Source organism: Stegastes partitus, unplaced genomic scaffold (assembly GCF_000690725.1).
Source record: "Stegastes partitus isolate 25-593 unplaced genomic scaffold, Stegastes_partitus-1.0.2 Scaffold116, whole genome shotgun sequence".
Lineage (NCBI taxonomy): Eukaryota > Metazoa > Chordata > Actinopteri > Pomacentridae > Stegastes > Stegastes partitus.
Genome location: NW_007577847.1, coordinates 567,941 through 585,328, shown reverse-complemented (window position 1 = coordinate 585,328; position 17,388 = coordinate 567,941). Strand labels below are relative to the sequence as shown.

General features: G+C 45.0%; 1 protein-coding gene across 1 annotated transcript in view; it reads right to left on the bottom strand.

The window, feature by feature from the left end:
- Positions 1-17,388, bottom strand: part of tenm2a (teneurin transmembrane protein 2a) — a 168,027-nt gene that overhangs the window by 36,220 nt on the left and 114,419 nt on the right. Inside the window, exon 11 of the mRNA XM_008278130.1 lies at positions 10,544-10,782. Within this exon, the coding sequence (XP_008276352.1) occupies positions 10,544-10,782 (239 nt within the window). The remainder of the gene's footprint in view (positions 1-10,543; positions 10,783-17,388) is intronic.

The following is a 17,388-nucleotide window of genomic DNA, read 5'->3' as shown; positions in this document are numbered from 1 at the left end:
CCACCTCTTGTCTCCTCTCTCTTATATCCAACTCTTGCCCTGTCCTCTTTCATCGCGCTGACCTTCATCCCTCTCCTTCTTTTTCCTTTAATTCCCCCTTTTTTTTCTTCCATCTTTTCTTCTTATCTCTGCCTGTCCTTTCCTTGCAGATAACGCAGACATGCATCCACGCACACATGCAGGCAGAGATGGTATCACAGGGAGCAGTCGATAGAAAGATTGCCTATTGAATCAGTTGGAGACAGTAAGCAATTGTGAGTCTATTGTGACGGCGCGCTCAATCTAGGTCATCCCCAAGAACACATCAGACAGCCCTATGGTTAGCTTATTGTGTACGTCTGTCTATTGTGTTTATGTGCCGGTGAGGGTTAGTGCACACGTGTGCTTTTTTTTTTTTTTCCTTCCCTGAATTAGTTTTTCTTTCCCGCTTGTGCTTTTTTTTTCTCCTTCCTTTTCCTTTTTTCCCTGTCAGTGGCTGTGAGAAGTTGACCAATAGATGGCACACTTACTCCTCGGTGACAAGAGCACAAAAGCCAATGCTTTGTCAACAGGTTTCTTTGCAGCAAGACACAGAGCAGGAGAGACACAGAGAGAAAGGAAAGACAAAGAGAGACACTTGTTATCATTCTCTTTACAAGTACCATCCCTCATTTTAACAACACTTCTAACTTTGTTAGGGTGTAATTTTAGCTAAAATGAAACTGCTGAAATTGATGTATTTAGCTTTGTGTTGCCATAATTTTAAGCATTTTCTTTTCTGATCATAATTGCCGTAATTACTGTTTTCAAGCTGCATTGGAAGGCTTTATTAAATGCCATGCCAATAAAGCCTATCTGAATTGAATTCGACTGACAGACATGGGGAGAACAAGAGAGATAGTCTGACTTGGGCTGTGTTACCATTTAATCTCTGTCTTCTCACTCATGTTCATTTTGACAGACACACACACACACACACACACACACACACACACACAATACATGCATGTACACGCTCACACACGCTTACACACTCACAGACAGGAAAAGATCACAGAGAAGCAGGTTTAACAAGCAAACGAGTCGGATTAAAAATAGATCAGTTGCTTCGCGAGGTTTTTATGTAATCTCGATGCATAATTCAGGGAGGTAAAGTGCTTGCCGGTATCATCTGCAAAAAGACAGTATCTGAAGAAGCAGCGCACACGTGATCCTGTGACAAAGGAGAAAAAAAAAAAAAAACACAACAAGAGGACGGATGATGGACAGAGGGGCAAGCGAGACAAAGAAGAGGAGGAGGTGGCCAGGATCGGAGAGGGGGCAACGGTCAGGAGCTCTTGGAGAAATTGTGCCAAACCTCCGCACACAAGAAGAGAGGAGCAAGGAACAGAGAGAATACAGGAGGACAGCAAGAACTGAGAGAATATTAAAGAACATATAAAATCCCCTGAGGACACAAAAAAAAGGAGCAGAAAACAGGCTACAGATGATGCTGCAGAGAACGGAGGAAGAGATGAATAAAAGCCCCCACGGATGAAATTGGGGGAAAAGGGAGAAGAAGATGGGAAGTGGAGAAGAAAGATTTAAGGGATGAGTGGCCCTGTATTCATTGACTGGTTGGGTAAGAAAACATGGTTGTGATTCATCCTTTGACACTAAGTGGTTCACAACACAGGCAATCAGACAGAAATACAATGCACATGTGCATGTTTTGAGAAATATTTATATGTCTCCGAGTTAAAGGGTGCAAATGGATTTCTGCATGAAAGGAAGAACGAGAGAGGCAGAGATGGAGAAAGGTGACTTTGTGGCAGACTGTGCACCGAGTGTCCCCTGACTGGAAAATATTGTATCATCATCATTCTGTTCTCTGGAACATGTTCCAACGGTTCAAATTCTCCCCTTCTCTCTCGCTCTCTCGCGCTCCTTTTCCTCCCCTCCGTTCTTATGTCTCTCGCCCTTTTCCGTCTCAACTCAACCTTATCATTGCCTGTTCAAATGGCAGCGTCTCCGATTCAACTGGTTGTGATGCTCCTAATTGCAGCAAAGGCTGAGGATTGCCCCTTTGCATGTTTTTGCATGTAATCTCTTGCAATGCAAGTAAAATTACAAGAGAGCACGCTCGCATGCACACACACACACACGTACACACACATGGGCAACACACTTTCATTTGCCTTCTCCCCTGGCCATCCTGATAAATGCATATTAACTGTTCTAATTCACCACTAAATTAACAACTCTGACCTCAATTAGGGCAGTAATTGTAGCTGAAACCAGCCCCCCCATCCTCAGCCGGGCTTCTAATTGGTTTAGGAAGCCTTTTCCCTGCATTTCTACCTTTTGCTCGCCCCCCCCTTCTCTTCTCCGAGGCTCTCACTTAACAGGCTGGTAGACAGTTTACTGCCCAAAGCAAACACATGCACCAAAAAGCAGCCACCTGAGAAAAAGCACCTCCACTGTGTCTTCCTGCATCACTCGCACCTTCCTCTCCATCTCTGCGGCACAGGGGTGCAGTGCTAATATTGGAGAGACTGAGGAAAAGAACAGCGTGCCGCCTCAGGTTCTCCATATTCAGGCCATTTGGGATATTTCTTAGAATTTACCACACAATATCCACTTATGTAATCTATAAATAAGGCAGCTTTCTCTCTCTCGGCTATGTTTTGAAGGCGCTGCTTGCTGAGATCATTTAGAGTCTCAGACAGAGGGACGGGGGCGGCGGTTTGCTGCTGCCCTTGGGGGTCATATACACTGAGAGAGACAATTTGTCTGCTTCTGAGTGTGTATCTGCGTATGCATGCTGAAAATTGCATGGTATTAACAACAAGCACTCACACACTGCAACCCCCGACGGGACCTCCTCACCCAGCTGATGCAACTGAACTGTAATTGACTGCAACACAAAAGGTTATGCGAGTTGCTTGCAGCTCCTACCTGCAAAGCTGCATCCAGCGGAAAGAAACTCACTCAATCACTCAGCCGAAATGGCTTCCTTATTGGCACTGAAATATTGAGATGGCCCGACGCAGATGTAGCCACGTGTGCTCGTGTGTGTGCATGCATGTGTGTGATTGGCTAAATGAAAAGAGATGTGAATCTGAGTGATGTCCTCCTTTCTGAATCCTCATTTCCTCTTCAGATATCTCTACCCTGACGCTCCTAACCCCCCCACACACACCCACATCAACCCACTCTGCCTCGTCTCATCCCTCCCTACCTCGGTCCTTTCCCTCTCATCGATCTGTATTAGAAACAGGATATGAGGAACTATGCTATCTTATCACAGATCAGAGAGTGGGAGAGAATGAGTGAGGACGAAAGAGTACGTTCTGGAGGCCAAGAGACGGCGAAACTGAAAGAAAATGAGAGACAGAAAGAGCATAAAAAGAGAAGGACACCAAGTTCTTTCACTTCGCCTTCATCCGTCTCCTGTTTCAAACACGGGACTTGTGCAGCACCATGGGCCTAATTGGACTAACGATTGGGGCCAGATAAGACCCGCACTAATGAATAAATGAATGAGAAAATAAATGAATGAAATGAGCCCACGCACGCTAATGCAGGCAAAATGAACACCGCTCAGCAATGACATCAGTGCAAATCCTGGGGTTTTATGCACACATCAAAGCGTCGGGTATTATGTCCTCCAAAGCACGTACAGCAACTCCGGGTATACTAACGGTAAGTCAAAGGATGAACACTGATGTTACCACTTAAACAACTGCGCAGCCTGCTTTGTATTACTTGACCAGTGCAGATGACCCCTTTATCCCTCCGGTGCAGATGGTATAAGCACCTTGTGCCTGGTCCTGGCCGTGCCCTGCCCTTTTCCTGGACTGGCAGCGTGTGGTAAGATCCTAACCTTTATCAGTGCGACAGGCCCTGCTGCTGCGGACACACGCTCCACGTCTGATCTTTATGCCCAGGTTCCTGCATTCACCATATGCCCGACAGTGCCTTCACCTCCACACACACACACACACCGAATGTATGTACACAGACACCTACACTGGCATGAGTGACACATCCTGACCTCTAGCTGTTCCACCTTGGATCAGCAGAAGGGAAGCCACATGCAATGTGAGAGGGGACTTTGGGGTCAAGGAGCTGGCTTTGGAAAGGAGCCACATTGTGAGAGCTGCAGGTCCAGCACACCTCACCACCTGACATATTCAAGATTTGTATTTACATTTCAAATAGGGGAGAATATATGATTAAAAAACACAAATCTTATTCTTTTTTTTTTTTTTCAATTAAAAGTTTGACAACTTTGCCACTTTGGCTGCAAACAAGTATGTAATAAGGAAGCGGTTCTGGTCTGAGGGGTGTTTAATGTGTTCAGAAAGAACATTTCTTCTTTTCTCGTGTGAAATAATTAATCATTTTATAATAGTACTCGATATCTAAGAAGCAAACATCACTCGTTTGTCCTGTTAAGAAGAGTCACAAGTAGACTTTGGTATATGTACATAACATAAAAATACGAAAAAACTTTGTTATGTCATTAGCAGCTTATTTGCATTTTCTCAGAGTTTTTTATTTCTATTTCCAGAAGCTTGTACTACAACAGTGTTTTCTCCACTCAAGGCCAGGCTGCTAAGAAAAAAAATCTCAGGGGTTCAGGGATGATTAATAAGAAAAGGAATGAAGAACAAGTCTTGTGCTTGTGTTTCACAAACTTGTGAATTCTCAGTGTTAGCTACGTTTTTGCTGCTTCTTTATTGTAATATATTGAATAGTTTAATGAGTAACATGTAGGCTGGTGACCTCAGTGAAGTAAGAGGTGGGAAAATGAAGCAGAAAGTAGACTTTTGAAAAAAAAAATAAAAATGTTGAGAAATGTTCACATATGCAACTACAAGGACATTAAGAGTTGCTTTTGTAGAGGAGTTTTTATGCCTCGGTTGTGACATCACGAAAGGGAGAGCGACTAAGCAAGGTCACATTTAATTATAAGAAATGTGGATCTTAACAGTAGTTTTGAAACTGAAAAGGTCAAAATGTATACCGGTACATATGATGGAGCACAGGTTTATAATTATGAGCCCGCTAGGTGTCAAAGAGTCCAGGAACGCACACGGATTAGAATAGATAACGGCCATCGGTGAGAAATTAATTAGCGGTGTGAGAGCCGGTGCAGAGCAGGGCAGGTGACCGTTGTTAGCTAATGATAGCTGACATTGTGCTTATATTACAGTTCTATATCAGGATATAACAAAAACTAGTCCCGACCATTTAATACTGGCAGGATTATTGATAGTTACCCATAACAGAGACTAATACGCTGGATCAGGTGGTGTCCATCATGTCTGACATAAACCATGACTACATTTTAGGATCTAGAGAGAGATTTGTGAGAAAGCTGACGAATAAATGTAAAAAAAAATACATAGAAACTGCACAGTTAGTGTTTAAAATGAGCTGAATCTCCTCAGCAGAGCCAGAAGCTGCTGCTGCCGGGTGGAACTGAAGCGGCTGTGTGTGTGTGTGTGCCGAAGCAACCGAACCAGCTATCAGTCTCGCACTTCCAGAACTTCATCGCACCTTTGCGAACATAATCCTGCTGTCTAAAATGAGCGCCGCACACAGCCGAGTTTCTCCTCACAGATCCAGCAGCGAATCCGTCTCCTCACCTGCATCCAGACACTAAAGCTAACTCTGTTCCTCCTCCTGTTCGGAAACGTGTGGGCTCGGGGCTGGAGTTTGTGCAACCTGCGCACTCTAACACTAAAAAAAAAAAAAACAAGATCAACTTTCTATATCGCACCCGCTTGATCTCACTACCACCTCCTACCACACAGCGAGCCGAGGCAGAGAGAACTATATAATGTGGCGTAATATGGCGCCTTGTGAAAAAAGAACATTTTTTAGTGGTGCTGTTTGAAGTGCCTCCTTTTTATCTAAATTTCTCCCTTAAAAATATTAAATCTTGCATTAACTTTTCAAACGATCATTTCCAAGAACTATTAATTATACATTTAGTGAATAATTCCACCTGCGAGTTGCTTTTTTAACCTCTCGTGGTGTGTGGGAACCTGATATAATTTCTCTCCATTCCTGGCGGTACACCAGGCGCGCGTTAGATAACTTTAAAAAGAATCAAAAAATTCTGATGAATGACAAAAACTATACCAATGTGTGTTTGCTTGTAAATTAATCTTATCTATTTTAGCAAACCTACAGAGCTGGGAGCAGGGAAGTCATTAACATGTTATTATGTAAGGGAACAGTGATATGAATGCACTGAAGTGAGACACTTATAACCGGCAAGAATGGGCAGTAAGCGATTGTGATCAGTCTGGAACAGCGAGACAGCAATGATGGATGGAAAGTGGTCGGCTTAGAGGCATGAAGGTCACACTCGATGACAGTGTATCTGTGTGTGTGTGTGTGTGTGTGTGTGTGGGTCTGTTTAATCAACAGACAGGGGAGCTGAGAGTAAGACTAAAAATACTTTTGTCTATGTGTGTGTGTGCGCGCGTGCACGTGAGTGTGTGTGCGTGCTCTCATTCATCAGTGGTGACAATACCATGTGGAGTGTGCCACTGTGCCCGACAAATTCAGCAGTTGCGCGGACGCACACATTCACGCGGACCACTCCTGCAAAGGTGACACAAGCGCCCGCTAGCAAGTTTACTCGTTGCAGTCAAGGGCACACCTGTGTCTGTGTGTGTGAATGTATGGGTATGTGAAAACAGTCCACCTGGACACAACTAGCTTGACATGTCCTCGATCTTTCATCTATCAAACCAGCCTTTCCTCTCATTTCTAACCACAATGCATCTCCTTCCTCGCTCTGCTTTTCCCCACTTCTTTCCGTGCATTTTCCGTCCTCCGAGGCCCACATTCTTCTTCTCTTTGTATCCTTTCTAACTTCCTCTGTCATCACTCCCCCTCTCCCCTGGTCTTGTCCTCCACAGATTCTTTCCGTCCTTTCGTCTCTCTGTCACACTCCCTCTGTTCTCTGCTCGCTGTGATCAATTAGGAGACATTAGTCCCACAGATATTCCAGGCGACAGAGGCCTCAGGAGGCCACGCTCTCCTTCATCTCTCCTCCTTCTGCCTCCCCTCACTTTCTCCTCTCCACACCTGGCTGTCTTGTCACTCCTGCTCCTCCTCCCCATCAGCTCTCCTTCCCTCCTCGGCAGTGCAAACAACAGACCTCATTCCCCTCCAAACACCAATCTTGCGCTCTCACGCCTTACAGTGCTGACAGTGACATATCAGCCTCAGCCCTCCTCCTCTCCATCTTTCCAGTGATCTATCCTACTTTCTCCTTTCCCCTTTGCGTCCCCCCTCTGCCCTCTGTGCACCAACTCTATTCCATGCCTTTCCTTTTCCCTCTATCTTGCTCTCTTCAGGTTGCCATTCACAATGATGGACCTGTCTTCCCTCCTGTATGCCAACCGTTCACCTGTATCCTAGCAACCACCTCTCCTTTGGCTCTGTTGCTCCATGCGGAGCAAGCAAACAAGACGCCGGGGGAATGAAGAACAAGCACTCTCGTTTATCCTCCTCCCTCCATCCGTTCAGTCATTCCTTCACACGTAAAGAGGAGGCCATACTCCACTGGAGTTTGGAGCAAAACACTTTAACTGAAAATGCAACTCTCTGTCCTCGCAAATAAACTCTCTCTAACTCGCACGAACACAAACAGGGAATACAGAAATGCACAGACTCACAGCTGCACATGCTTTTTTTCTGCCCGTTTTGTATATCTATGTGGGCATGTTTATCTCATCCCCATGGCTCCATCCTAACAGCAGGACATAGTAAATAAGCTTCAAAGAGATATTGTCGGTTGTGCTCCTGAAGCATGCAAAGTCCTGCCTGTCTGAAAGACTCTCAGTGTGTACGCATGCATGTCTGTGTGTGCGTGTTTCTCGAAGATTGTCAAGCAATTTTTGGGGCTTTATTTATGGTCTTCAAAAAATAAGAAAGAACAAAAAAAAAACAAACATTTGAAGGCCAGCGCACCCTCAAAGCCACACAATCAGACACGCACACATTGTATATAGGCTGCTCTTGCGGCACTCGCACACATGCGCGCACAAAAAGAAAAGTGCTGTTCAGGCACATGTGTCCTGGTGTAATTTATGAGTGGGCTCCTGGGCGGACGCCTCAGAGGGGTCCTCTTCACGCTGCATGGCTCTGGGTGCTCTGCACAATCCCCCCTGTGAGTGCCGGGCCCACACACACACACACACGCGCGCGCACGTAACACACAAACAAGGTAGCACAAAATCCCCCTTATGAGTAGTGAACTCGCCGCACGATTAACGCTACAAAAAGCTAGGTAAACACAAGGGTTTCAGGCTTGGCAGCACTGCTACAGCTCTGTTCACCATAGACAAAACACCAGAGCAGAAAATATTTCCTTATAACAGCTGAAAAGAGGGCTCACAGTTAGCAAAAGTAATAATAACAATAAAGTATAATTTCAGCCTTGTTCAGCTTACTGAATTATAGCCAGCTGGACAATTACGTTTGGTGTTAAAGCACAGACGTTTGGCATATAATAAAACAAACACACACAAAAAAAATACACACAAAGAGGAGCTTAAAGGAAAAACTTATTATGAACTATCGCGCTTCACTCCCTTACTCGATTCTATTAAAAATAGAACACAATATAGTACACTGTTTCTGGATAGTGTCCTTACAAGTCTGTTGTATAAATACACCTATAAATAAAGTAATCTCCTAGCGTGGCTAACTACTAATTATTAAGACAGACAGGCCCTGCTGTTAACAAGTTGTATGCATCTGGCAAGTAACCCAATGGTGCACAAACACTGATTTGTGGTAAAAAAAAAAAAAAAAAAGTAGAGGCAGCAATTAGTCTTAGAAACAGACACATATTTCATTACTTTCCTAATTAGAACTATATTTAACAATTAATGTGTTCTGATGAAAACAAATATTTGTGTCACTAAGCACTGCTGATAAAATGATGGTAAAAAAAAGACGAGTAAAGTGAGGTTTCTCTGCTGTTGCTAAGCTCCGATACACCCCTGCCCTCGATTATCAACGGGGGAGCTGTTTTTTGCACTTTGCGGTAGTTGTGGCCTTCCTTCCTCTGCCCACTCCTGTTTTGTAGCTCCATATGTGGCTGTCCGGCGCCGGCAAAGGGCCTTGATCTGCTCCGGAGGACACACACCACTCTCAAGGGCACTCGGTGGGGGTACGACAAAACGCAACAAACACACACACACGTGCGCTCACACACACGGGCACGGATTTGAGCGGGCGTGCACGATTTGGACACATCCAGGCTGAGCGGGGCGGCGTGCACGCATGGATGCACACATATAAACTCACTGTGGATGGATAGGTGGATGGTGATGTATAAATAAATATATATAGATATATATTTATAAATAATGTAAAATTATATTAATAATGTATGTAGAGGCGATGAGGGGGTTGTTCTTTCTGCTGATGCCACTGTTTCCTAAGATCCCCCCATCTGTTGACTCTGGTCTCTGGGGTAAGAGGCCAATCAGGGGCTCGGTGGCACATCTGCCTCCTTGCCCACACACACACGAATACACTAAAACAGACACACACACACATTCAGACGTACTTACATTTTCTCTCTTTTTTTTCTTTTGCTCCTCCTCTTCCTATTGTCTCTCTTTCCTACACAAACACACACACACACACACACACACACACGTCTGCCTTCTCTTGACCAGTGAACGGGGTCAAGAAGGAATAAACTCCTCTTCCTATTGTCTCTCTTTCCTACACAAACACACACACACACACACACACACACACACACACACACACACGTCTGCCTTCTCTTGACCAGTGAACGGGGTCAAGAAGGAATAAAATCCATGCCCACACTCGCACTCCCACACACTCTAAGCAACGCGTTCTCTTTCTACTCACAGATCCACCAGCAGACAGCCATCAGAATCTCTTCCCGATGTGCTCGGTAAGTGCTCTCCTCTGAGTATCCGCCGTTCCTTTAAGTATGACTATCGCACGTTGGCTTCAGATCAGTGAAAAACATCCACTTTCCTGCTGGGTCTGTTAGGATTCCTACCTTGACTGATACCTGCTCACAGAAACAGTCCCTGTATGCTGCGGTTTATGCATCTTCCTATCTGCGCTGACTGGCTGTTTGCTGATGCTGAGTGGAGGCCAAGGCTCCTGCTGAGGCCGATTTTGACAGTGCAGCACAAGACTAAAGTGACAAAGCTCACGCCTTCTGAATCTGCTTTGTGTTTAGAGCGGGCTGTTAGTTTGACACTTTTTCCTTTGCGGTGTGGGGGATGAATAAAAAAAAAAAAAAACCCTCAAAGTTTACGCATTGTAGGTCAGCGCAAAACAAACAGAACTAACCAACCTGAAATAAAAGAGCTGTTTATGTGTGGCAGCGCTTGTATTCATTCAGGCGTAATTCTAGTGAGCTTTCCAGCACCTCATTGTCTCTCTCTCGCTCTCTCTCTCTCTGTATATGTATATGTTTAACTCCTCATCAGAAGAAACCCTCTAATTAGAACATTTAAAATGTAATTAACCCTCTTCATGAATAATATTCGCTTACCAATGAAGTAGGACAGTAGGATGGCCAGCAGAGCAGCGGCTGCGATGGCTGTCACTGCGGCGCATTTCCAGCTGCAGTACTTGGACGGCTTCTTTAGCTTGAAGGCTGAGCGGGAGAAGGTGTTTCTGGGTAGCAGGCGAGGAGGCGGAGAGTACACCGTTCCCGAGGTCAGAGGGTAACCGGGGGAGGAGCTACTGAAGAGGGGAGTGGTCCCTGACGACGTCTTGAACAAGAAGTGCCTGACGAGAGAAAAAAAAAAACGAAAAGGGGGGGGAGAAAACGTGTTATTCCACAGGTAGTAAGGAAAGAGACGTTATGATATTATGCTTTCTGAAACACAAAGGTCCGGTGGCTCTGTGGGAAGGTAAACACACCAATCTACCACTCGATCAGATGACAGGGTCACATATGTGCGAGTTTCTTTCCAATTTTTTTTCTTTCCGATGAACCCTTTCTGCCATATGGGTGTGAACATCCTTGAACTGATTGTGTATCCAATTCATCCCTGTTCCAGTCCAAGGTCTCTTTTTAACCTCCACCTGCTTTACCCTCTTTTTTTTTTATCTCCTTCCGTGCCCTTGCTTCTCTTCCGTTCACCCCACTTATGATGTGCCTTATTTCTGCCCTTGATGGCTGGAGAGGATCAGTGCCGTCCCCCCTTTCCTGTCCTCATTGTCCAGGTGGGGTCAGAGCTCAGGGAGAGGATAAAAGCAGGATTTGAACCATCATCCCTTTGCTCATATTATCCATTATCCTCTGCTATCGCTGCACCTGCTCACCCAACTCCTCTCTTCCGCTGCTCTCCCTCCCCCCCCCTCCTCTTCCCTTTCCTATGTTATCTTTTTTACAGCCACTCCACTCCTTCTCCTTAGCATCCTCTCTCTCTCTAATCACGTCCTCCCTTATTCATTCCTTAAAAGATGTCCGTCCCCACCTTTCAGAATCTCTTCTCTCATCTGACCTTGTAGGAACGCTGTTGCCTCGGTGAGGGAAAAAAAAAAAACACTGCACTTGAAGAATATTTTAAAGGACGCGGGAAGAAAGAAAAAAAATAAAACTTTTCTGAAACCTTTGTGACATCTTTTGCGACACACACACACACACACACACACGGTCAAAGCACACATGGGGAGTGAGGAGCTGCCCCCTACACAGACCTCAGGTGGTTTGACAATACAAAGCCCTCAGGTGAGTGTGACATATCAGAGGAGGGAAGGTCACTCCACTGCCTCAGAGATGACTGAGGAAGAGGAGTCTTTGTCTGCCAGGTTTTGTGGAACTTGCTTGTTTGTGTGTTTGCGAGTGTGTGTGAGTGTGTGTGTGTGTGGGGAGGTGCGACTGCTCTACTACTTCTGTCCTTTAGAATTTCTAACCTTGGGAGTGAGGACACGTCTAGCTTTCACTTCATCTAAAGGCAGCCTTAGTCGTAGGGTCTTGATGTTGAACGTGTTGCCATGGGTAATGGATAATTCTGGTTCATTACAAAGTGCCATGCAGTATTTCTATAAGTGACTCGTATTGATCATCTTGCTACAATGCAATGTTCTGCTGAGAAACCTTGGGTCCTGGCATTCATGTGGAGTTTGCTTTGACATACCATCCACCTAAACGCTTCCAGACGGCAGCAGCCTCCCCCAGCAGGACAATGTTCCCCGCCACGCTGCAAACATGCGCAATCCAGGAACACAACAAAGAGCCTGAGGCACTGACTTGGCCTCCAAACTCCCCAGATCTCAATCTGACTAAGCATCTGTGGGATACACTGGAACAAGTGTGATCCACGGAGGCCCCACCCCGCAGCCCACAGGACCCAAAGGATCCGCCGCGAACGTTCTCATTGCCAGACACCACAGGACGCCCCCAGAGGTCCTGTATCCACCTCCAGCCTCAATGGGTAAGAGCTGTTTTGGCAGCACGAAGGGGACCTACACAATGCGAGGTGGGTGGTTTTAATGTGTGGCTCATCTGTGTATCAGAAAACGGGCCAAAAAGAAGCGGACAGACAATACAGCAGGGAGTAAAAGGTTTAGCCGGAGCACCCACAGCACTTTATTTGGAGGCACACAGGAAAACTATGTTAGGTCGAAACCTGGAAATCAGTTAACCGTGATGGATGTTTGGGCAGTTTGGGTAATTATTTCACAGTTTGCACCGTATTTTCTTTTCTAAAAGTTTAGCTCATCCAGTGGTTTATTTAATACCTGACTGATTGTTTGAGTGTGCCTAATCTGATGTCTCCTTTTTTGGGATGTTGCCAGGTTTGCAAAACTGAGCAAATAGCAAAAAATAAGGGCCGAGTCACAATACCCATGGTTAGCAGTGGACGCAAGGGTTAGGGAATCAAGTCTAGCAAGTCTCATGTCCTAAACCTGACCTTAAGTCAAGTTTAGGACATGATTATTGGGACTTTTTGGGACTTCTCTCCTCTCCATCCAGGACATTGGGCATAAACGCTGACAAGAGCAAATAACATCATCAGAGACTCCACACATCCACATCACAAACTGTTCTCACTGCTCAACTCCGGCAGGAGGTTTCACAGTGTGAAGATCAGAACATCCAGATTCTGCAACACTTCCATCCCCCTGGCCAGAAGTCTACTGAACTCCTAAAAAACAAACCCCAAACTGCTGCCGTTGTAGAACTTTTCTTTTTTGATTACTTGCAATTTCTTTTTTAATATATTTTTTGGGGCTTTTTGCCTTTGTTTAGAGCAGTAGAGACAGTCAGGAAATGGGGGAGAAGAATGGGGAGAGACCTGCAGCAAAGGGTCGTGAGCGGGAATCGAACCCACGACCGCTGCGTCGGGGAACTGTAGCCACAGTTCATGGGTGTTTTTTATGCATGTGTGCTTGAATGAATCTATCTATCTATCTATCTATCTATCTATCTATCTATCTATCTATCTATCTATCTATCTATCTATCTATCTATCTATCTATCTATCTATCTATCTGTCTATCTATCTATCTATCTATCTATCTATCTATCTATCTATCTATCTATCTATCTATCTGTCTAAGCACTGGTTTCCATTTGTATCACTCTCTTTCTATGCAGACGAGATCATAATGGGAATTCAACCACACACTTTCTCGCAGTCCTCCAACAAGTGCAACACCCCTTGGTGATAACTAGGCTGAATCCTGATTGGTAAACGGATGGTTTGAACTAGAGATGAAACTACTCCAGCAGGAATCCACATCAGCTTATGACTGCAGATGCATCATGTACCTACAATAAGTTCTTTGTCCATTACGACGCGCTGGGAGCAAAACAAAAGAAGCAACAACGGCACAATCATGAAGAAAAGTAGCCTACATTTCCAGTTGTCCACACATTTTCCACGCTGCCCCTGAGTAGAATTTACTCGTTGTTGAGAAAAACGAGGAGCTAAGTGGCCGTACTTCTTACATTACTTCTAATCTTTGGACTTTGGGAGCGTAGCAAGTCACTCCAAATAAAACTAGTAAAAGCCAAGAAAAGTCATGAGTCATTGATGTTTTTCTTTGTCAAGTGGAGTCAAGTGGAGTCTAAGTCACCACATTTGTGACTCCTCTCTGCCTCCAAGACCAAGACACGTGACTGGCGTCTGCACAGATGTGTGTCAGTGCTGTCTTCTCTCTTCTGTAAACCCACTGTGTCATGTACTCAGCCGACGCTAGCAGGGCCGGTCGTAAACCACCGCTGTTTCTGGATTGGACGATCGCTATTTAAAACAGCGCTTTACCGCTCTTTGTGGTCTCATATCATTCTGATGCCTTTAATCACTGCTGTGTGTCTAAACATGTGTCTGCTCTTCTGAAAACAGTCGGTGGAAACAGGTAACGTGCTCGGAGCATGAAGATTTGGTTTGGGAGCACCGTTCCACTCTATCAATTATTCAGTGTCTGTCTCTCTCTTTCTCTCTCATCATTTCATGCCACTGAATGTTGGATTGGTATCCTGCTGGATTCTCCTCTTTTTTTTTTCTTTTTCCCTCTTCCAGCTTTCTCTCTCCTTCCACCTCTCCCTTTACCTGTCAGGTATGCCGTGTGACACCAAGGAAAATAGGCAAAAGAAAAGCGAGGAGGGGGGGGAAAAAAAGTCACATGACAGATAGAGGCTGAAAGAGCACGCAGAGATGGCACGCAAAGAAATATGAGGTTATTGTCTAAAAATATCACACTCTCTGTGTCACTGCCATCAATTTTATTATGCATGCATAAACCTATATGCTCCCAAGGAAGCACATGGCAAGCATGCGCATCTGAGCTACCACACACACACACACACACACACACACACACACACACACATATACACACACGCTCTCTCCAAGGTCAAGCAGCATGCGTCTTTGCTTCAACTCATTTTCACAGCCGTTGAAGCACTCTGTGATGGCAAGGCCAGCGGTAATTAATTACAATACTAATGCATGTGTGAACGCAACGAGAGGGTGAGCGGGTGAATTACTTGCATTCTATGCGACACAATGCGTGTGATTTGATGTGCTGGTATGTATTTGAACTCGGGCACTCATTCCCTGGCTTTATTGTTTGTGTGCAGAAGCTCCACTGCGAGCTTGGTGGTGGGATGGGAATATGTCTATGGGCCATACTAATTACGACTAGGAATGGAAAGTGTCTAATGTGCTCTGGGGAGGTAATTGACATTGATTTATGTTACGGAGGACTATGGAGGGGTTCTATCATAGCAGGCAGCCGGCAATCACAACTCTGTATCATTAAGCTGGGGTGTGTGAGTGTGTGTGTGTGTGTGTGTGTGTGCGTGCTTTGTGTGTGCACTTCCGTGTGAATATTGTGGAATTTTTGACAGTGGTCCAGCATGGAAATGTCACACATAATTAGAGAAAGCTGACAGAGACCCCCCCTAACCAGTGCCACCTCGTTGTCATGCATCCTGTCTTACACATGCAACACACACACACACACACACATACACAGAACAAGCGAAAATGTAACTCCCTCACACGCTAATGCTCAATTTACACAGACTTAGACATAGGCACCCACCCACGCACAAATAGTAGAAATTTATGTGGGTTTTTCTTTCATGAGACTGCCCTGAATGCGGTACCAAATGTTTGATTTGCATCCGCGCGGCACAAAAAAAAAAAAAGTGGCATAGGAGAAAAACCGAAGACGCAGATGAAGGCTACAGTTTAGAGGACGGACAGGGAGACGGAGGGAGGATGCGTTTTCACTCCATTCCAACCCTGCTCCCCATTGAGAGAAAAGAGGACCTGGACAATTAACCACAGAACAGAGAGCATGCTGGGTAATTAGCAGGAAGTCAAAGCTCGCATTCCCCTTGAGCGAACAAACACACACGCTTTTGTGCGCCCACACACATACACACACACACACACTGTTCATTTTCTCCGGCTCTCGCAAACATGTGGTTGCTTAGGATAGCACTCCGAGAATCATCATCAGATGGAGAGAGCAATTAACAGAGGTGGACGAGGTACGGGGGTGACTGGAAAACAGTCTGATCCGAGAATGAAACAAAGGGCTCGGCGAGCGGAGGATGCTCAAGGACGGTGTCCAGAGAATTCATACCTACTACAATTGTAGGAAAATCAATCGGCAGATGGATACGGTGGCATTCATTTGCTCAGCGTTGCTTTGATGAGGGACGGGGGGAAATTCTGAGGCTGACTGATGTTTGTAAAAAGCAAAAGAAAACCCCAAAAAAACCCACAATGTAGCACTTGTCTAGCTTTGTTTGTTTCCTGAGATAATGAGGCTTTCTAGGTTGTATTTTGATTTTTATCTATTTATTTATTTTTAAAAAGGAACAGTTGAGAAATGACCACCAGCCTAATTTATTTTAGCAGTTAATGACTAGAAAAACGAAAAAACAACAGAAAGCATTTATAATATTTTTGAATGGGAAATATTAGGAGTCAGATATGTTATGAAACCAGCATCTCTCAGCTGTTAGTAGCATTGAAAGGTACTGCCGCACTGGCTTCAGCCTCAAGCCACGAGAGTTGCAACTTGGTTGGGTGAAACTTTTTTATATTTGCTTACTCTTGAAAATGAATTGCTGAAACAAGTAAAAGTGCAGCTAAAAAAAAAGAGGTCTTAGTTTGTTATGGTAGTAGTTCTGGATAAAAATGTTGTATATTGTGATTACGCTATGCTGTACACCGTATAAATGCAAAGTCATATCATTAATAAACTGCATGATAATATGCAGTTCTTAAAGGCACATTAATGCTTGCAGGGCTGCGAATCCTCTGTCTTCCCTTTACTTCTTCACTCGGTGGTTCCCACAGGTAGCATCTTCGTATATGTCCCCGCAGTAATGCATTTGAAAGTAACCTGCAGTAACCCCTACCCCACCCCACCACATCCTCCGCTGCTCTTTCCAGATAAATTGAGATGCTGCAACCTTCTCGGTGATCTTATTTCTCCCCTAGAGTTGCGGCCTACAGTGGAGCGAGCAGGGGAATGTCCTGAGATCACAGAGAGAGATTGAACCTGGCATCAGGCAGCCAAGAGGCTCCAAGGGACCGATTGGAAATCAGGTGCTTTCTCACAAAACGCTGCAACACATGTACACGCACATGTGCGCTTGCATGGAGAAATGCACTCTTTGTCTCTGTTTCTTGCACACACACACATACACACACACACACACACACACACACACACACACAGAGTGGCATCAGCCATCTATAGTCATTTATCTCACACCGGTAAATGTATCCATGTTCTGTGGGCCCCAATCTCCCTCCTCTGCCTTTCTATCTTCTCTCATACACACTCCCCAAAACAATCTCCTTCAATCACCACCTCTCTCCATTTCTCTCCCTCTCTCTCCCTCTTTATCTC